We start from the raw sequence: 22,669 nt of genomic DNA on the forward strand, positions 1-22,669 counted from the left end.
CCCCTCAGCCCTAGTGAGGAATCCGATTTGGAGGAGGAAGCTGCCAGGTACGAGGAGGAGAGATATCCCGACAGGCGGCGGAGACCACTCGGGGAGTGGAAATGCCGGCCGCCCCCAGTGGCCCCCGCACGGCCTGCGCCTTCGGCGCCTCCTCCTTACGTGCAGTCTTCTAATCCCTTCTCATTCCTCTCTGATAAAGTGAGGAAAAAGGTTCAAGCTGCCTTCCCAGTTTTTGAGGTTGAGGGCGGAGGGAGAGTTCATGCCCCCGTCGAGTACACCCAAATTAAGGATCTAGCAGAGGCGGTTAGAAAATATGGTGTAAATGCCAATTTTACTCTAGTAATGCTAGAAAGGTTTGCTGGTGTGGCTATGACACCCGCTGACTGGCAAATGTTGGCTAAGGCAGCGCTCCCTACCATGGGTCAATACATGGAATGGAAGGCGCTATGGCATGAGGCTGCACAAGCTCAAGCCAGGGCAAACGCTGCTGTACTGACCCCCGAGCAGCGAGATTGGACCTTTGATATGTTAACAGGCCAGGGCCCATTTGCCGCTGATCAGACGGCTTTCCCATGGGGTGCTTATGTTCAAGTCACTGCCATTAAGGCTTGGAAGGCACTCCCCAAAAAAGGGGAAGCTTCTGGACAACTTACTAAGATCATTCAGGGACCTCAGGAACCATTCTCAGATTTTGTGGCTCGAATGACAGAAGCAGCGGGGCGCATCTTTGGGGACCCTGATCAGGCTGCGCCTCTTGTTGAACAACTGATTTTTGAACAGGCTACCCAGGAATGCCGCACGGCTATAGCGCCCAGAAAGGGTAAAGGTTTACAGGATTGGCTCAGAGTTTGTCGAGAACTCGGGGGACCCCTGACCAATGCAGGGCTGGCAGCTGCCATCCTCCAGTCGCAGAGACTGCCTAGACAGGGACAGCCAAGACAGGGGCGGAACCAGAGAGTTTGTTTTAAATGCGGTCAACCGGGACATTTAAAAAAGTACTGCCAAGCCCCGGACAGGGATAAGGGCCCCCAGAGTACAGACTCCCTCTGTTCCCGCTGTTCCAAGGGATATCATAAGGCTGCTCTCTGCCGTTCCATTAGAGATATCAAAGGGCGACTCCTTCTGCCGCTCACAGAACAACACCAAGTGGTTCAAAAAAACGTGAAGATGGGCCCCCGTTCCCAGGGCCCCCACAAGTATGGGGACAAGGTCAACCAGAGTCGAGGAGAAAGGGAGGATTAATGGCGGTTAACCAGCGGGTGGATCTTGTGCAGGAACAAATAGACGTTTTATGGCAAATTGCTCAATTGGGGTGTCAATGGAAATATTCAGGGTTATGTGTCACCAGTATCCAATATAAAAAGTATACCAAAGCTGCAAATTTGTCTAAACAATTATCCCAGCATCTTTCAACAGGTTGGACGAGAGAATTTGACAACCTGATAAACCAGCTGCGCATGGCCATTGTGTCCGTGAATTCAACAAGAGTGGATGTCTCCTTCGCAGCCGGACTGTCCTCATGGATTAAAACGGCCGTGTCCCACTTCAAGGAGTGGGCAGGAGTGATTGGGGTTGGCATGTTCTTATGTGGGGGAACTGTGCTCCTACTATGGTTGGTCTGCAGATTAAAAGCCCAGACCCAGAGAGACAGGGTAGTCATCGCCCAGGCATTTCTAGCCCTGGAACAGGGGGCCAACCCTGATGTTTGGCTGTCCATGCTTAAGGATTAGCCTGCTCTGACTCCCCTTCCCCCTTCCTGTTGGCTGGCCTCCCTGAAGCTTGTTCAGAGGAGTTCGCCCTTGCTCAAACAGGTCTATATGTAACAACAGGCTCCAGTGTGTCCAGAGACGGGCAACTTCCCCCAGACTTGAACCAACCTAAGACATGGTGCCCGGTGGCGATAGGGTCAACCTATGACGGGTAAGGTCAAAGTCTGTGGAGGGACGACCTAGGACAGGAACGCTGGCTAATTTGTCCGCGACCGCCGAGCTTGTACCAGCCGCTTTAAATGATAAAAAAGGGGGAGATGTGAGGAGCTGCCCGAAATCGCCATTACAAGATGGCGCTGATTTCCGGTGGAGGGCAGGGCTGCTCGGTAACACGCCTGGGCCGATTAGGCAGCCACCAATAAGGTAGGAGCACGTCCTAGGCGAGGAGCAGTCTCTATATAAAGGGCGCGGGTTCCCTCGCTCGGGGTCTCCATTTTTGGCAAGCTTATGCTCTCCCTCTCAAGATGCATTAAAGCTGATCTGCAGAAGGATCCTTTGTGTGCCGCGTCATTCTTGCTGGCGAGACGGTAGCGCGGGACATCTACAAGCTGGAGAACCAGGGAAGCTGGTAGCATAGCTCAGTCCAAGTCCAAAGACCCAAGAACTGGGGGTACTGCTGGTGCAACCCAGAGATCAAAGGACAGAGAATCTGGAACTCAGATGTCCAAAGGCAGAAGAAGATGGGTGCCTGAGCTCAGGGGGTGGGGAGTGTGTGTGTGTGGGGAGGGAGAGAGAGAAAGAGAGAGAGAGAGAGAAATATTTGCCCTTCCTGTGCCTTTTTGAATATTTGCCTTTCCTCTGCCTTATCCCGGTCCTCAGCTTATTGGATTGTGCCCACCCGCATTGGGTGAAGGCAGATCTTCCTTGCCCAGTCCACTGTTTCAAATGCCAACTCTTCCAGAAACACTCTCACAGGCATATTCAAACATAACACCTTACCAGCTATGTAAGTATCCTTTAATCCAGTCAAGTTGACACCAAAAATTAACCATCACCGAGGATGTGGGTGACAGTTTGAGATAACTTCAGTATTTTGAACCTTGATGACTGGAAACATAATCTTGCAATTAACTGAAAATAAATAAATAAATAAATAAAGAATTCAGGAGAAGGTATCAGGATTGAGAAGAGGGGAAAAAAAATTGAGTTTGAAATCCTGCTGGGATCAAAGCTCCCATGGGACACTTAAGCAGAATTGGCTAAGAACTAGTGCAACAGGATGAGACTAAATAAACAGGAATGTTCACATTAATGGTGAAGAGAAAAAAGACCCAACATGAATCTATATCACAAAACTAGGGAGTAGAGTTTCCACATAAGGCAGAGAAAAATGCCTTTTTTTCTTTGAGAATCTACTATTAGACAGTATTAGGTACTTTGATGCACAACATTCTATCTCATTTAATTTAACAAAATCAAATGATGCAGGAAGATAAAGGACAATCAGGATTATGGGAGAAGACATTGAGTTTGGTAATTGGGTCACGATCTTCATTTGAAAGTTATTGGAAAACATTTTCCTTTGGGGTGCAGAAGTAAAAACAAAAATACAAATAAGAAAGAAGTGGAAGGGTTAGTGGAAGCAGCAGGACCCTCATTTCTAAAGGTTTTGATCATAGATGCCTCACCTAGCTTCACCTCTATTTTCCTCCTAAGGGTTGGCTTGGAATGACTGATTATTCCTAAAAGCAACCTGTTCTTTTGCCACTGCAGAGTAGCAAATATGCCACCCCAAAATATGCCACTTTGGCATAAAGATTATTACGGGCCAAAGGCACTTATAAAAACAGCAGATGCAAGAAGGGTATTCTGACCTTCCTTTTTCTTCCTGAAAGCAGGAGATAAAACTCCCATGCAATCGGAGCCCTCCCTGTACCAGGAGGAAGGAAGACATTCTTATCACCAGAGATGGATGGGGAGTCAAGGCCAAGAGAAATCTGTACAAACCAAACTTAAACTAATTCTTATCTCCCAGTTCCTTCTCCATGATTAACTGCCCAAGCCCAGACTCTTTTGTCTTTTCACATCTTCACAATTTACTGGCCTTTGTCCAACTTAGTGCATAAGCTTTGGACCCTAACTGTTTCTTTGAGTTTTCATTTTTCTAGTGATGGCTCCAGTGTACGTATAAAAATTACTAAATAAAATTTGCATGCTTCCCTCTTGTTAATCTGCTTTACATCAGTTTAACTCTTATGCCCAGCTAAGATCCTAAGAGGACGGAGGAGAAATTTTACCTTCCCCACAGCACTGTTAAGAAGGGGCCAAAGAATTCCATTCAGAGGACTTTCCAAATGAGTTTGATGAATGGTAACATCTCCAGAACATCTTTAGACTCTAGAGGAGTAGGATAGGAGGTGCTCAGTTTCCCTGGGTTCCGCTTATATGACACACCCCCTGGTTTCAAGCCATTCCAGAAGGTCTCACACCCCTCCTCTTTGCCCTCCCCTAGAGGAAAGTTACTGTTGCTAGTTAGACCTATTTTTGGCACAACAGGGGGAAACTGAGACCTCAGGGGGCTGGCTTATGCAAATCAAGTGGTTGGGCATGCTCAGTAGAGAAGGGTTATATTACCCTGGTAGCCAAGCATGCTCCATGGAAGGGAGTTTATCCTTTGAATGACCTTCCACTAGGACTGCTAAAGAGCACAAAATATTCTTGAATATGTCTTGTGCATGTGATAGGATATGACCAATGAACTTGCTCCAAAAGAGACCAAAGGAGCATGTGCTAGACTATGTTACATAACTGGAAACCACCCCCTTTAATTGAATACGCATTAGATAGCATGATTATGCATTAGATAGGGAAACTATAAACGTGAATCCCCATAGAAGGCAGAGTTGTTGCTCACTTTCCCGGTGCAAACCCGTGCTTTGCTGGCTGAGGTGCGTATGCTTTCTTTTATATCAAACTTACTTTCAGCAAGCAGCTGCTCACTCTCTTGAGCCAGCCTGCATTCTGTACTGAACTTTAAACATGCATTTTTTCTTTTGTGTTACACTTGGTGTGGGCCCTGCTCAGTCTCTGAAGCTATGCCACACTCTCTCTGTGAAGTCTGTATCTCTTATTTGTTACATTAAACCTGTTCTCACTTTCTACTGTGACTCTGCTCTTGAATCATTTCCTGTGGTGGAGTCAAGAACCTGGTAAGAGGACCAGGTGGGTTGAAGCCGGCAACCAAGCCTCCCAGGTCCTTCCTCTGGAATCAGGGGTAGATACATCACTCATATTTGTAAAAAACAAAACAAAAAGTGTTTGGCTGTTTGTGAAAATTGTGGCATACAAAGTGTTCGTGATTTGACTTCTGTCTGTCCCCCACATGGGTGAGCAAGGTACTGGTCTTCCCTGGCCAGGGCTTCCAAAAGGAAAATCCAGTTAGGTGGTTAGACCCTAAGAAGAACTGTCCGAAGGCTGAACAAGGTTGCTAACTACTGGGAAACCTAACTTCCCTTTTCCAGGGTTCTCACCTTTGAAGACAATATCCGATAATTAGTGGGTTTAAGGAGCAATCAAAACTGGCATGCATAAAAATCACTAGCAGAGCTGGTTAAGGATGCAGATTCTTAGGCCTTGCACCATAAAATAGTTGAAACAGATGGTCCTGAAAAATTTACCGAAGGTTGACCTTGCAAACACGAGGTTTTTAAAGCCCACGAACTAATCTAGAGCCTTTGCGTGAGCCAAACTTAAGTACCGCAGAAGCGTTACCTGCGTCGGTATACTCTGCCCACAACAAAGATGTCTCTGTACCGCCCTCACTCCTGTGCGTGAGCCGCACGTCCGCCCTTTCGCACGTCACATGACCACGAACCTGCTTCCTCTACGGCTGCCGCAAGGGCCTACTCTTGGCAGTTCTCGCGTCCTTCGGGCCCGACGCGGGCTGCTCCGCTGGTGCTTTTCCCGGGCGCTTCAGTGCGCCCCGCCAACGGCCTCTGAGAGCTCCCACCCGAGCGCCCCGGGAGCCGGCGGGCGGCGGCCCTCTCCGGGGACCTTCCAGCCGGCCCAGGGGTGAGTGCTGACGTCTTCCCGACCCGGGACCCTCGGCCCGAGTCTACCTCCGGGCCGGGCCCCGCGGCTCGGACCCTCTGACCGGCGGAGGGACCTGAGGGGGGCTCGGCCCGCCCGTGGTGTCGCCGTGGCCAGAGTCCCGTCCCTGGGGTCTCTCGCCTTCAACCCTCCCTTCTTCATTATCAGGACCTCACCGCTCCTCGAGCCCCAGAGCGGTGCGAAGGCGAGAGGGACCCTCCCCTGCAGGTGGACCTGGGCTGACCTGTTCACCCTTTCTCTTCGGCGTCTCGTTTTACGGATGAGTTAGGACGTTTCCCAGTAGGAGAGAGTTTAGGATTTGGGGAACGGGAGGAGAGGCTTGTGAGCGCCCATCCTTCCCGGCCAAAGCCTTGACCCCTTACAGCATGACCTTGAACCTACCGTGTTTAAAAGTGTTTTGTTTGTTTTGTGGAGCGTGCGTGTTTGGAAACAAGGGCTTTGTGGGAAGCCCCGGCTGTGGCATCCGCGGTGGCCGCGGGCCGCTGAGCATCCTTGCTCTCAGCGGTGGATGCAGGCGGTGGCTGCCCGGCCTGCCTTCCCGTCCGTCGAGCCTCTGACCTTGTCTGCTGGACGAGGCTCCCTTCTTTGGTAAAAGAAAAGCCTTGGCTGCGTCCACAGTTAGAGCAGGGGCATGCTCTAGGAAGGGCACCCTTTCGTGGCGTCTGTTAATTGCAGGTTAGACAAGCTTTCTGGCCCTTGTGCCCAAATACTCGTATGAAACCAGTTGTATCCAGGCTCCTCAACCTGCTGAGAGACTTCGATGGTGAATGCATTCTCTCCATGGATGAATAACATTTGTTTCTGCATCAATTCTGTTGGCTAATGAGATCCCCAAAGAAGACCCCTTAGGAAAATCAGAGCGATTTAGTAGTTGTACTTAGTAAAGTACTTATGTACTTTAACCATAATTAAATTGTTTGGGGGACCTACAATCTTTTTGGTTTCAAAGTCTTGTGAATTGATTTTGTTGTGCTTTCCAAAAGGAAATTGTGTGTTCTTCCTCTTCCTGTCTCCATAGGGCTGCCTCATTTTAGGATTATAAAGTTTAGCTGTTGCTGTCCTCCCTTCTGGTGTTTACATTTTTCTTAGGGATCATAACCTTATTTTAAAATTCGTTAATACATGTTTTTCAAAGTTTTCAGTGACTGTTCTTTAAAAAAAAATAATAACCCTGGGTCCCTACGTACTGGTTTTCTGATACACCCATTCTTTTAAGTATAGTAACCTGGAAAGAGAACTAGAAATGGATGACCCTATAAAAACCTTCAACTAGGTACACACAGTAAGTGATTAAAAAAAACTGGAGATTTTTGTGTGTATGTAATTAGAGAAGTATATAATTCTTTACAACTGCAATCAATTTGACCCAAATTGTGTGACTTACTAGGTTTTCTGGGTTCCAGTGTTCTAATACAGAAAAAGAGAAAGTTGGGCTTGAATCATTGTGTCCCAGAATTGGTACACTTTCTACCAGTGGTATGTGGATGAGGATTTTTTGTAATAGTTATGTTTTTGTTATGTGTTATACATCAAGTCCATGGTTTAGGGTAGTGATGTAAAATTTCCTTTTAAAAATTAATATTTATTAAAGTTAGAGAAAAATTAATTGTAGCTAAGAGTAAATGTACCATGTGAAAGAAAAAAAAAACCAACAACATGAAGTTGGTAAGTAAGTTAATGATGTTTGGGAAGCACTGGGTTTAGCAAGAGATAATCACCTGTGATTCCGAGAGTGATTGTCTCCTTAGTTATATACCAGAGAATCATGTATCGGTTGGCTAGTAGATTCTAAGTGACAAAACTTCTGGAATTAATATCTTAACCCCAAATGAGTAGTTTATTTTATGTATAGCCAAAAGATATTAGCAAAAGTGCTATAGTCTAATGGGGAAGAAAAAGAATTAGATTTCGATCTATTTTACCAAAGCAGAAAACCCAATAATTGGGACAGTACAGTATTAAATCTTAGTATAAAATTCATTTACTTTTTAAATTTAATTAGTTCAGCTATGGGAGAATTTGGCTTTTTCCAGAAATTGTATTTCCAGTGTCCACCTTTATGTTGTAAGTCCATGATTCTTTACAAACTCAGAGATTCTCATAAGAAAAAATAATGCTATAGAAAGAAATGTTGGGACTCATGAGATGTATTAGTGGAAAGTTAATAAGACCGAAATGCAGTGAATGGAATGCAGAGACTAGCACATTTCAAGGAGATAATGTGGTTCTAGCAACTTGTGTCCCTTGTTTGTTATTATAAAACATCAATTCATAATGTCCCAAGGTATAATCATTTTGACATCTCTCTTTGGGTATTATTTCTGAATATAAGCTTTTGTTATGCTTCAGATACACAGAAGTATTAGAAGAGCATCTTGTCTAGCATGATGCACAACTGTTGATAATAGAGGTTATCTGTGGGTACCTGGGTGTTTGAGGATAGGAATAGATGGGACACTTCGTTTTCTCTGTATGTACATGTTTACTTTGTCCATGTACATGTATTACTGGTTCAAATTTTAAAACACTTTAAGTGAATGAAAATTTAACCAATTCATTTGTTTCTCCCTAATATCTGTGTGTGTAATATGCATAGATTCATTTAATTTTATATACTTTCCATCTCCCACATTTTTCTAAATTCAAATCAAAAACAATGACAGAGTCGGTTTTTTATTTTATCTTGCCATACCTAATGAGTAGTCATAGGGCCCTATGTGTGGGACTAAAATTGGTGGTAAGATTATTATTATTTTTCTCTTTATTCTTTTATTGATTTCTTAATATAAGGTTGTGCATCTCTGTGACTTTTTTCATTTGGAGAATTTCCAGCAATGAATTCCTAATATTGGTATCATCTATTTCTCAATTAGCCCCTGTTTTTCTCCCCCAGGGACAAAAGTGGCTCTAAATCCAGCACATGCACATTGAAGCAAGTTAAAGGATTTAATATGAAGCACAGAAGCAGATAGTGTCAAATATTAAGCAGTAGTTGGTACACATTTGTGAGTAAAAATTTTCTCTTTGGCTCTATTTCTTAGTCATTAAACCGTCTGCATGCCAAATCCTTCAAATTCTGACATTTTGGTAAAGAATGAAAGAAGCTAGTTAGCAGTCATTATCAAACCGGTTGTCAGGGCTCAGCAGCCTAAGCAACCTCTGAGAACTCTCTTAAGCATCTCAGTGTGTGCGGGGGGGGGGGGGGGGCTAAGGTGTAGAATACATCTCTGACATTTTTAGCTTTTAAGAAATATCTCAGCAGCTATGATAAAGACATTTATACTGTCTTTAATTTTTTAATTGTCCTTGATTTGTATATAATATCTTTTGCTGAAAATTTAGTGTAATTTGGTTTTTGAAGTTTATTTCCTTTTAAAGAAACTATTACTCACACATGAAATTTTATGCTGCCTCAACTACATTTACTTTTATCCATTGCATTCTCTTCATGACTTTTTCATTTGTACCTTTTCACCTTCAGGATATAATTAGTTTTATGGCAGTGTTTTTTCTAATCTGACTTCACATCTGTGTATACATTTGATACAGCTTTTCTTCATCCTGTTTGCAAAATCTTAAAACAGTGACCATGTTTAAAACCATCTGTATGATTTTTGAGGTATAGAATAATTGTTTATGAAAAATTTGATCAAGTTGAAAAATAATTTTATGTAAATATTTACTTTTATTTATAGTTTTCTTATGAAATGAATTGTCGAAATACTGATTTTTATTCTTTCTTTTTTGCAGCTGGAAAAGCAGTGTCCGTGTTGTTATGTACTCCTTCAAAAAAAGTTCAGATCTGTAGGGGAATTGTTGTGTAAAGTAAACTGAACTACAGGGTAGCAGTATTATAATAGCTATTGTAGACGTGTACTCATATTTACTGTATTAAAATGAGTAAAAGAACAAGCAGTGACACACCGCTAGGAAGGTCAGTGAAATTTTATTCAGTTGAGCTGGTGTTATAGGTTTGAGAGACAGTGGCTTTAAAGCTGATTGCCATAGGCTAACCGTGCTCTTTCACACTTTTATCAGTACTTTGTATTTTGGGGCAGCATTCTTTGTACTGCATTTTTCTGGGATTATGGATCATCCTCCAGTTTAAAACGTGATTCAATGCGTTTGTATTGTCTTTCTCTTTAAAGGCATGCTTTGCTTTGTAAAAGTATACGTATAAATATGATATTAAGTACAAATTAATAATGTAAAACTTTCATTCCCTCAAAAAATGAATGCGTACAATGAGGATTTATTAATACAAATTCCGTATTTGGTATTCATTCCATCTCAGTCAACAGATACATGTTCAGTAAGCGATCTTTTGATTTATATTATGTGATTTTCAAGGGTTGGCATCTTTTTTAGTAAATTTAGAATTAACCTTATTTACCTATAAGTTTGATTTTTATCATTGAAAAGTTTTATTTTTTTCTTGAATGATGGCAATTTCTAAATTCATTTTTATAAAGTCCAAGCAGCTTTCCCTGAAAGAATTGATTAGGAAATTTTAAGTTAAATTTTATTTCAGGCATTTTTTGAGTTTTAAGCAGCATTTAATCTGTTTGTGCAGAGAGAGTATGTGTATGTGTATGTGTTTGTACACATTTGTCTTGTGGTTATACGATGATTTTTAAAATTTGCTCCTAAGCAATATCCTCAAGGTGCAATTTTAACTGATAAGTAAGAAGATATTATGTTGAGGAAAGCATCTTCTTTGGTCTTTTATTTTTCCTTTGTATGTATTCAGTATTCGCAAATGAGAAGTTTTCTTTTGCTATTTCTATAAGGGTTTTGTCTTCTAACTTTACTACTACATAGAGGAGACTGACATTTTAGTACTCAGTTATTCCTGTCTTTAAATATTTCTCCCACAGGGTGAGTGGGGCAGCATTTCCTTCTCCCACTGCTGCTGAGATGGCGGAAATTAGTCGAATTCAGTATGAAATGGAGTACACCGAAGGTATCAGTCAACGAATGAGGGTCCCGGAAAAATTAAAAGTAGCACCACCAAATGCTGACCTGGAACAAGGATTCCAAGAAGGAGTTCCAAATGCTAGTGTGATAATGCAGGTTCCGGAGAGGATTGTTGTGGCAGGTATTTCCCATTAGTTTAAAAAGTTGCCTGATAAGTCTTTGTTTTATATATTTTTATGAAAACTTTTGGGTTTTCCAGAATATTAAGAGAAGGGATTGGGAAATGCAACTTTAGATTCACATTTTCTATTCTTTACAATAGTCTGAATTTCAAATAGTATTTTTTAATAATTCAACTAATTATCTGAGGTTTTACATGCATAAAATGTATACATTTTTAAGTGTACACTTGATGAATTTTCACAAAGGTATACACCTATGTAACTGCCACCACAGTCCAGATGTAGATCATTTTTGTTCCCTGAAAAGTTCGCTTGTACCCCTCTTCAGTTAGTTCCTACCCCTCAACTGCAGATAACCATAGTCTCCTTTCTATAACCAGAGACTAGATTTGTTTTTCCTAGAGTTTCGTATAAATGGAATCATAGAATATATACTCTTTTGTCTGGCTCTTTTGCTCAGTGTAATGTTTTTGAGGTTCTTCCATGTTGTGTATATCAGTTGTTCATTTCATTTTATTACTGAGTATTATATATATTCCACTGTGTGGGTACATTGTAATTTGTGTATCCATTCATTTGTTGATGGACATTTGAGTTGTTTCCTGTTTGGAGCTGTTATGAATAAAGCTGCTATGAATATTCATGTAGAAGTCTTTGTGAGACCATATGTTTTCATATCTCTAGGAGTGGAATTGCTTAATCATATTATAAGTTAGGTTGCCAATCTATTTTCCAAATTGCTGTACCATGTTACAGTCATGTCTGTGATGTATGAGAGTTTCAGTTGCTTCACACCCTTGCCAACATATTGACTGTCAGTGTTTTTAATTTTAGTGATTTGAATAAGTGTGTAGTGGCATCTCATTGTGATTTTAATTCTGTTTCCCTGATGATTAATAATTTTGAACATCTGCTCATGTGTTTTTTGATCATTTGTATATCTTTGTGAAGCATGTATCTAAATGTTTTGCCAGTCTGAAAAATTGGGTGTTACAAGAGTTCTTTATGTATTCTGGACACCAGCTTTTTTGTCATGTATGTATTCCATATTTACTTTATTATTTCTGGAGCACAACGATAAGATTAGTGAAATGTCAATTCTTATACTGAAAGCATAGTTTTAAAGAAACTAACGCTATTGGGCAGGTTATAATACAAAAGTGGGAGAAGGTAAATACATTTTAACAAAACAACTATCTTTTTAAAAAAACCTCCCCCACTTTCTTGTTTTATTTTATTTTACTTTTTGGTTCTAGGAAATAATGAAGACATTCCATTTTCAAGGCCAGCAGATCTTGACCTTATTCAGTCAACTCCCTTAAAACCTCTGGCACTAAAAACACCACCTCGTGTACTTACATTAAGTGAAAGACCACTGGATTTTCTGGATTTAGAAAGACCTCCTCCAACCCCTCAAAATGAAGAAGTAAGTAGAATTTTAACATCAACTAAATTTGAGATAATACAGATATGGACAGAAGTAAAATTTAGAGAGGAGGTAAAAGGCTATAAATTATATCATTAGAAATATGTAATGAAAACTATCCACATGGAACATTGATTAATATCAATTCTGATTTATAAATACCTCAATTAAGGTATTATGCTATTTTTTTCTTATTTAATTATGTTTCAGGGAAATGAAAATTTTGCAGAAGGTATTGTTAACGTTTGTGTGGTCTTGAAAGAAGAGCTTTTATGGGTAGGTGTTAAGTCTCAAGCAATACAGAAAAAGTTGGAAAGTCTATCAATAGGGGGAAATTAATGCATCACTTTGTTACACAATCAATTTGGCAAACAGGGCAAAGAAAGCTCTTTATCCCTAGACACAACCCATTGCTACTTGATGAAAGGTTTGTACGCAGTTAGTTGCTGTGCCACATGACATTAATACCTAGATATAGCAGTGTGGACTAATAAGGTGTTAGTAGCAGAGTTCACATCTTGCCTCTGCCATGGATTTAGGGCCAATCTTTTGAAGCTGTTTTTCTGTGATGATTTCTGCAATTGCGTCTTTTTCATTATAGCTTTGGAGCTTATAACATGTTGTCATGAGGCTAGTATAAGACAGTGTGCCAACATATGTTCTTATTAGTAATGGTACTTGCCTGTGTCTGGTTTTATTTTTCATATAGTCCTTTCCGAAAAAGATGAAGCACCCATCTAATCTGAGGCAATGCAGTTTCCTAATACTAGGTGCAGCCTTTTTTTTTAGGTTGTAATTTCTGCTGAGGTAATTAAGGTACTGTACTTGTAGGTGCCAGTTGGAACATTCTAGATATTTGCTTGGTGGAAAGCACTAAATTTGAGGGTTTAAATGGCAAAAAGACACTGAGATACTTGCAGAATTTTATTAATTTAACAAACATTTTTTGAGCTTGTATGTGTAAAACACTGTATGTAGTACAGTAATGAATAAGACATAGTTCCTGCTCTCAAAAGTTCTGCCTAGTCACAGCAGGACAATTGTGTAAGTGAGGGAAAGACATCAACGCACACAGAAGACATAAAGTTCTTGGATATAAAAAGATAATGAAAGTTACGAAGATGGTTACACAAAGCAAAAGATATCACAGCGTGCTCCCAGTTAGAGGTTCAGCTTCTCAGCTCTCCAAAGTTCCCAGTGGGAATCACACCTGTGAAAAATCCTGTGTTGGAGTGAGAAGTCTGCCGAGGAAGAGACATTCCCTTTGCTCTTCAGGCTTTGTTTTTTATTTTGGTCTTTTTGCTCCCCCTGACTGCTTTAGACACTTCTGCCTATCTGATGCACATAACTGATTGAAGCAGCCAAGGCCCGGAGTGCTGATAACATTGATGATTCATTCACATACTACTCAAAATCTGTAAAGTGAGATCCCCAGAGCGATTTGCACTGTAGTAATCATTCTACAGTGGATGCCAGGGTTTCTCTGTGTCAGCACTGTTGACATTTTGGACTAGAGAATTCTTTGTTGTGGTTAGGGCCGTCCTTTTGCACTGTGGAACGTTTAACAACATTCTTGATCTCTGTCAACAAGATACTAGTAGCATCCTCAAAGTCATGACAGTCAAAATTGTCTCCAGTAGCCAAAAGGTGGAAACAACCAAAATGTTCATCAATCGATGAATGGATAAGCAAAATGTTATATATCCATATAGTGACTATTATTCAGCCATAAAAAGGAATGAAGTGCTAATATGTACTGTAACATGGATGAACCTTGAAAACATTATGCTACATTTAAGAAGTCAGGCAGAAAAGGACATGTGTTATATTACTCTACTCTCATGAAATATCCAAAATAGGCAAATCCATAGAGACAGAAAGCAGATGAGGGGATTGGGGGAGAGGAAAATTGAGTGACTGCTTAATCAGTATGGGATTTCCTTTCGGAGTGATGGAAATATTCTGGAGCTAGATAGTGGTGATGCTCATACAACATTGTGAATGTACTAAATGCCACTGAATTATAAACTTAAAAATGGTTAAAATTGTGAATTGTATGTTATGTATATTTCACCACAATAAAAATAAGGTATCTCCAGACATTGCCAAATATCTCCTAGAGGGCAAAATCACCCCTGGCTGAGAATCACTGGCCTATGTCAAGAAAGGCTACTACCAGGAGAAGGTTTATGAGGAAGGCTATAAAATTGTTGTCTAAAAGCCAAAAGGGATAAATTTGTAGAAAGGACCTGCACTTGAATTCTTAAACTGACTTAAGAATAAGTGAGCCCATGAGGAGGGCCATTTGACATAGATAATCTACTAGTTCAAAGAGGACTTATAAAATCAGGAGGCTTGGCTGGAAGAGAGGAGATTAATGAACCCTTTCAATATGCCTAATCTCTACCAATATTTGGAAAGCATCTCCAGGACAAAACCATTGCTTGATGATTCTGCCTACAGGGAACTAATGAAATAGCTATGCAGTAAACCATGTGATCTGGGCCTGAAACTACAAAATACCCAAATTATGACAACTCTCAGTGTTCTTACAGTAGATCGGGCAGTGTGAGTAGGGAGGAAGAGGTGGGGACACTGACACTACCTTCTCTTCTCCAAAAGGAGTTCCAACTGGAGCCAGTAGGAAAAGTTCCAGAGAACAAGAAGGAAGAATGTAAAGAAAAAGAGTTGGAAAATGATGCCTCTAAGAAGATTTGATGCAGCCTTGAACAATGTGACCTATCCAAAGATTTGGACTCCACCGTCATATTCTGTCAATTATGCAAGCAGTGGAATGCTTTGAAAAGATTAACTACAACGAATGCCAAGAGCTTTGTCAGGAGGCTGTTGAAATAGGATGAAAAAACAGACTGGTTATAAGAGCTTTTGCCTGAATTGGCAACTCCTACTTCAGAGAAGAGAAGTATGAGAATATCATCCATTCTATAATAAATCTCTGGAAGAGTGCTGAACTCCACAAGTACCCAAGAACTATTAATAATCAGATGTGATCTCAAGGGAGCAAAATCAGTTGGCCTATGTATAACCCAGACCTGATTTTGGAAGAGAAGAGCAAAAGCAAGGAATGTTTTCAGAAAGGGAACTGTCTCCAAGCCATGCAAGTCTTATACAGAAGCCATTAAATGGCATCTACCAGATGCCAAATTCTACAGCAATCATGTACATAGTGTACAGCTGGAAGTCAAGGACTTGCACAAATAACATCCAGCTGGAACCAAGCTTATCACAGTTTACACGTGGAAAGCAGTGGCCCAGAAGCAAAAGGATAACATAAAAGCCATTATGTCTAACAGAAGGCTCTAGACCTGTAATCCTACTTTAAGGAAACAGCAGATGGTTATCAGTACCTTATGATGGCCCAGTTCAATTGCCATGACAACCCTGAGCATGTGAAGTGAAAGATCATACCTGACCTGAAGTTTAATGAGTCACCCAGCTATATGGCACCTCCTAAAACAAATGCAGGACTCCCAGGATCTCAGTGAATACTTACAGGGGCTGTGCAGTAGTTTAGAAAATCAAGAACCTGATGGATATGGGTCTCATCACCTTAGTGATGGTTTATTTAGCTTCCTTTTCTTCCCTTCATTTGTGGAAAAAGAAGCTGGGACTGCACTGAGTAGAATGGAGCAAAAGTCTGAACAGAAGAAGAAGAAAAAAAGAACAACTTAATTATGTGTATGTAAACACATACGTCCATGGAAGATTCAGGGAGGTGCATTCACATTCTTTGTACAGCTCTTGTTTCATGGCCCTCTTAGTGTGGGCATGGTCTCTTCACTGCTAACATGTTGTTCCATGTTACCTTCCCAAAACCTGCAATCACCAGCTCCACTGTTCTCCCCCTAATTAGTTATTTTAAGTTTTGGACAGTGAAAATTGTTTGGGGAGGGGAGGATGTTCACCCCAATTGTTCGGTTCACATTGTTGACTCTTACTTTTGACTCTTCTCCAATAAAAGTACCACAGAAAACAGGGATGAGTATAGAGAGAAAATACTAAGGCACCTGAGCAGATTCTTGAAGGAGAGAAGGCTTTGAACAGATTGAGAGAACTGGTAAACAAAAGCCTAGAGGATATTAATTTGCCCAGGAATTTATGAATAATGAAATGTAACTTGGAGTCTAAGCACATTAAAGAGGAATTTTATACATGTGTACAACTTGTGTCTAGTGTTCCATGTTATATTACTGGACGTAGAGGTCCCTATGACCCACGTTCCAGGAAGTTGTCTGAAGATAGAAAACCGTATTTCTCAGCCTCAGGAGTGAACAAGTTTTTAAGTGGCTGATCAATGCAGGATGGTTCTGAATGACATTTTAAAATCTTTAATTGAAGAAAAGACATCCACCATCACTAAATGGTGAAAATATTTAAAAGATCATTGTGTTTCTTAACATCCCAGTCAGTGTCTGAATTCTTTGGTATTACAGTATATAAGTCAGTCATGTTAGAAGGCATGACAGATATATGCTTTTGCCTCAAGTTGCTACCTGCCCACCCCCAATATGGCAGTAATATCAAGCCCAGTGTCCCTGTTAAGATATATTTTAAATCAGATTGCAGGTGGTGAAAATAGCAGTAGACTTAGGATCCTCTAGCTTTTCAGGATGTGTTGCAGTCATAGAAGTATTTGTCTTCTCCCATCATTTCCTGTCCTGCTTAATCTTAGTTCTTAGCACATTGCAGTAGGATTGGTTCTGATTTAATAGGCAATTGATCTTGATCCTTGCTATATGAAAGAGCTGTTCTACTGTAGGGAAGGCACCCGCAATGCTGCATGAGGTAGGAAGGCAAGCATCAGTGGAATTCTCAGAAACCAACTCAGCGGTGGTCACTGTATGTAAATAAAATATACTTTGATTGTGAAGGTGTTAAATTTTAAATATAGTTGCTTAAAAGTAATTTTGATTTTGGGGTTAACCTTAAAAGGCTCTTGCAGTAGGCTCCAAACTGACTCTTTCTCTGCTTTCAGAAGTTACTTTTTTTCTTTTGTTTAGATGGGTAAATGGTTTATGACCAAATCTAAACCATGCTTTGAAATTATGTGCTGCATAGTGTGGTTTTAAGTTCTGTTGGCATGAAATATAGGGTTTATTCTACATTGATGGTGCTTATAACCTGATAATATACTCCCAGGTCTTAAAACACTAAATATTGATTGGCATTTTTGAAAATTTTAATTTTTAAGTCATTTGATTCACATACTAGTTCTTCTTTACAGTGAAGTCTAAAATTTTTTTAATCATGAAGTTGCCATGGCTGTTTCTAGCTTAAAAAAAGAAAACAGGCAGGAAAGTGAATGATTACCATTGTTTTAGTTATCTACTGCTGTATAACCAAACCATCCTAAACTTAGTGGCTTAAAACAAATAAAAAAAATTATTTATTTTGCTTGTGGATTCTGTGGGTTAGGAATTTGAAGTGGGCGTGATTGGGGGCCTAAGCTGGGAAGTCTCAAAGGCTAAGGATGACTCAACAGCTGGATGCTGCAGTCATTTGAGGGCTAGCTTTCTCACATGTCACTTGACATTAGCTGTTGTGTGGGACCTCTGCTGGGGTTGTCAGCTGGGGCACCTACACATGGCCTTGCTACGTGGCTACTTGGGCTTCCTTACATCAAGGTGCCATTGTTCTTAACATGAATATCTGGAGGAAAAGATTCAGAAGCTGTATTATTATTTATGACCTAGCTTCAGAAGTCACATTGCATCATTCCTATAGCAGTCACCAGCCCACCCAGTATCAAGGAAGGGATCATAAATACTGTCTCTTAATGGAAGAAGATCATGTGGGGTGGACAATTGTGACCATTCTGGAATGCCAAAACCATTAAGCTAGAAAGATACTTTTTTAGTCTAGTTTTCAAATATCCAACCAAATCTGAATTTGTTTTAACGCTAGAAGCCAGAAACATTTATTTGTCATACAGATATATTCCATTTCCTAACAATATATGTGCCCTTAAATTATTTTTTAGTTCTTATAAATAATATAAGTATATAATATAAATTATAACAAATAATAATAATTGTTCAAAGTAAGATTGATACTTGAAAAGAAATCAAAGTAGCTTTTATCTTAAGTAGGAATTCCTAAGTTTATCCGCATTATAATAAGTAGGGGTTTCTTAACAAGTCTATCTGTAGTACACATGCCTGGCAGCAATTATTGGTTGTTTTTTCTTGGCTATGTTCTTTGTAAATTTTGTGAGTAGCCTTGGATTAAGGTTTTTTTGATACTAAGAAGCTGTCATGTTACTAAGAATATTTGATATTCCCTTCCCTTTCTTTATGCCTTAACAGATCCGTGCAGTTGGCAGGCTAAAAAGAGAGCGCTCTATGAGTGAAAATGCTGTTCGCCAAAATGGACAGCTGGTCAGAAATGATTCTATGTGAGTAGAACCACTGAGCATTGTATCTCCTTTACAAGTTTTTTTGGTATAGTGTGTATCTAGCTTTTTCTAAATAATTTCTTCCCTTAGTTTTTGAAATCTGTTTTACATATATATCAATTTTACATTTAGTACTTTTTATAGTCTTAAACTTGCACCATTTTGTTAGTTGTGAGAATTTTTCAGTAGCATTATCCTCTTCTGTATGTATGGTACTCTTCTATACGTACGATTTAGTTATTTAGGAAATCTCCTATAAAGTATACTTAAAACAAACTGATAAATGTAAGGGATTAGTTATACGCAGTCTTCAAAAGTTAGCGTGTATATTGAAAACTAGAAAAGGAAAACAGTGTATAAAATGTCTCTATTTTCAAGTTACTTAGGTGGTTATAAGATTGTGAACCAGCCCTTTCCAGCTCTGCTTCTAATGTGACGTGGTAAACAGTGTGGCATAGACATGTGGATTTTTTTTTTTTAACTTTCCAGGAGTATTTTTTAAATACTGATTTTAATACTAATTTTTTAAATTATTAGTTAAATTATTAGGTCTCTTTCGTTTTCAAAAATGCAAGTATGTTGTTTAAAGGACTGTTTGTTTAAACCTTTCTTTTCCATTTGGTCATATTATCACACCCTGATCTTAAACCTGCCATAAGATGTTTTAGATCAGGGAAGAGCTTTTTACTGTTTTATTAAAATTAATGGATTTTTACAAATAAAACATCTCTCTAAAACTGGTCAGAATTTTAAATCTCAAAGCCATTGGCAGTGGTGGCTTTTTAAAAAGATTAATATTTAGATTGTTTATATAAATTAATATTTCTTCCTCTTTAATTTTTTGGTCAATTTTCATGAGCTCGTCATGAACCATATGTGATGCCAGCATCATGTTAGCTTCTTAGGGAACTGTGAAGAACTGGGAGATGATACATCTCCTTTTCTTCGAGCTTACAAATGTAGATAAAAGCAAAATGTTTAATTTTGTATATATATATAAAACAACCAGAGCACAATACAATTATAACCATATTAAGTTCTAGTTTGGACCTGACTAAAGAATATAGGAGTGCAGAGGAATTTTGATGGGGTATGGTGCTTAATATTCAGGGTAGAAAGAGGATTTTTTAACATGTATTTTTATCCTTGCTTTGAAAGAGTCTTAAGAACAAGTTCACTGGCATTTTAACCAGTCAGTGAAGTTCTAACTTCAATATAAGTTATTTGCTTGCCTTGTTTAAATTCCATTCTCTTCTTTTAATGCTCTGATTTCTTGGATAGTCTTGAAATGTCTCCTAAAGTAGTTACAATTATTCTAAAGGGTTATATAGAAAGAGAGTGAGTTAAAATGAATATATATCTTCTTCAGGGAAGACTTATCTGAAAGGTTCAACCATTGTTAATATAAATTTTTTTATGGTTAATTGTATGTTTCCCTGAAGTTATCTGGTTGGCAGTGATGTCAGCAGGCCCATTAAATCCATTTTTCTAGAATATATCCAAATATATCATACAAATAGTGAAAAGGCTACATAGTCTATGGCTATGGTAGCTCATTGATCTTTAGTACCCTATCAGAATGATTAACATGTACCTAAGGCTTTAGTTATTTTCAGTTTATAATATTTTTTTTAAGGCCGTAGAGGTTTCTAGTAAACTTTCTCATGTATAAAGATTTGGCTTAGTCCTTAGTCTATAGTCACTTTATTTCTTATTAATAAAATAAAAATAGGATTATTTTAGTATAACATCACTTTTGTCTTTTCTTATGAAGTATATGTTATTGATAGCCAAGTTCAGCTGAAGAGAAAGCAAACAGCTCTGTTATGTATGAAAACCAGCCCAATGAAATGATTAGTTAATAGATATTTTTGTACTTACCCAATAATGAAAGTTCCTTATAACAGAAAAGATTAACAGTGCTAACTAAATATTTGATTTTCTTTTTTTCTTTAGGTTGCCTTAATGGCATTTTCTAGATGTTTAATAAAACTGAAAATCTTATGTTTTAAAAAATCTCATTTTTGGCAGTAAAAGTAGCATGAATCCTTAACTGTACATCATCACAGTGAAATGCTTACATTACTTAACCATACTTTTCATTAGAGTTGTTATGTATGTTACCATGTTATGGTAACATACTTAACCATCTTTTTATTTATAATGTAATCTACCTGCCTTCCTTCTGCCATTGTTAATTTTACGATTTATAATTGAATTCATTCTTAAGAGTCTACATCTTATTAAGTTTAGGAATTTTGTGTAATGAGCACATTATGTATTCAATGTTGTTAGTGTGGTGAGGAAGAAACATTAATATAATACAGCTATATTTTACCCCTACCAAAGTAATTGTTACACTCTTGCTTTCTTTACCTACTTTAGTCTTTTCTTTGTAGTATGAAATTGATTTTGCCTCATTGTGCATGAACTTTTGCCTGCCTCCACTTTATTTTATTCTGTGGCATTAAGAATAGAAGTGTGAATGGGTATAAGAACAGGAGCGCTGGCCTTTGTTTTCTTAATGACTTTGAAGAGGCAGTAGGATTGATTATTGTCAGCTACTGGCACAAAAATGATTTCTGACCAGTAGAATCATGTATCTAGCTTTTTCTTTGTGTTATGAAAGCTGAATATGTAAAAGAAGCATAATTATTATTTAAGGTGGCACAGATCAGATTCTGCCCCAAGAAATAAAATTTCAAGGTTCCACGCACCGATTTCTGCACCGGAGTACACGTAAGATTTTACCTGCTCTGCTTTTCACAAATAGGAGTTGTTTTAATCTTGCGAGCTGATATTAATACTAATCTATTTCACCAGGTAACTGGTATACAGTACCCTAATTCTCTTACTTTTGGCTTTTTAGTACCTCTGTTTCAGGATTTCTTAAACTGTCATCATATACTTTATTAAGGAAAAAATAATTGGACCAATTATGGAAGTTTTATATGATTTGGGGTATATTGGTGGAAGGAGAATAAAATCCACCTAAGGACCAAGTATCCATGTCCATTTTCTTTGTTTTGCCTTGGTTCGCATATTATTTCTTTATAGACTCAACCAAGTTCATTGATCCCAATCTTTTTTCAAATTTCAACACACTATTTTTTCTTGTTTTATTTTGACCCAGAAAGGAAATGGAGTCTAAATGTAGTTTGTCATTTAAGTTGTTTTTTTTAAAGTCCATAGATTAAAATTATGTATGGAACAATTAATTTGAGATCATTAAATGTATTCTTTAAGTGTGACAAAATAAGGTATGAGGATGACTGATCTCTCACGTGAGTGGGAACATTTTGGTGTGCAATATAAGAATCTAAGAGCTAATGTAGTTTCTTAAGCAACAGAAAAAACCACACTGACAATGATTTTTCTCTTATTCTGGTTCCATTATTAATGCTTCTAGAAACTAATAAATTACCTTAGCCAGTGGGAACAAATTAAAGTTTTCTCTCTATTTAAAATTCCAAGAGTAATTAATACAAAATTTGTTTCAGTGAAAATATTTTCTCCCCTTTTTTACTATTTTACCTTTACTGTTTTTTGGAAGAGGCTGGCACCTCACTGAAGAGGTTAACCTCACAGTTTGAGAAACATTATTCCTATGAAAACCCATAGGGAAAGAGGTACTTGACTTTGAACTTACTTTTTAATAATGACATGCCAAGTAAATTTTAACTTAAATTTTAGTTCTGACACTGGCTAGTGTTGTTTACTTAACTCATAAGGTTTCATGTAAGCATGAGGTAGAGATATGACTAATGAAATAACATGGTAAGCATCAGTGCTTTTAATCAGAATTTTCTAATTTTTTATTTAAAAAAAGGTAAAGTTGAAATTGTGCTGTTGTATAACATTAATAGGATCAATTTGTCATCAAAGTGCATTTTTATTAAATAACTAATGT

At 38.8% G+C, this 22,669-nt stretch overlaps 1 protein-coding gene across 8 annotated transcripts in view; it reads left to right on the forward strand.

The window, feature by feature from the left end:
- Window positions 1-5,615: 5,615 nt before the first annotated feature.
- MFF (mitochondrial fission factor) overlaps window positions 5,616-22,669 on the forward strand; it is a 29,503-nt gene continuing 12,449 nt past the window's right edge. For 4 of the 8 annotated variants that reach the window (XM_063097066.1, XM_063097109.1, XM_063097101.1 and 1 more), the window contains exons 1-7: window positions 5,616-5,780; window positions 8,713-8,824; window positions 9,570-9,753; window positions 10,697-10,917; window positions 12,175-12,344; window positions 18,671-18,759; window positions 21,424-21,498. In XM_063097066.1, coding sequence (XP_062953136.1) covers window positions 9,716-9,753; window positions 10,697-10,917; window positions 12,175-12,344; window positions 18,671-18,759; window positions 21,424-21,498 — 593 coding nt within the window. In that variant the 5' untranslated portion in view covers window positions 5,616-5,780; window positions 8,713-8,824; window positions 9,570-9,715. The remainder of the gene's footprint in view (window positions 5,781-8,712; window positions 8,825-9,569; window positions 9,754-10,696; window positions 10,918-12,174; window positions 12,345-18,670; window positions 18,760-21,423; window positions 21,499-22,669) is intronic. The other 4 variants (XM_063097084.1, XM_063097095.1, XM_063097115.1 and 1 more) reach the window with 2 other exon arrangements.

This window comes from Cynocephalus volans, chromosome 1 (assembly GCF_027409185.1).
Source record: "Cynocephalus volans isolate mCynVol1 chromosome 1, mCynVol1.pri, whole genome shotgun sequence".
Taxonomy (NCBI): domain Eukaryota; kingdom Metazoa; phylum Chordata; class Mammalia; order Dermoptera; family Cynocephalidae; genus Cynocephalus; species Cynocephalus volans.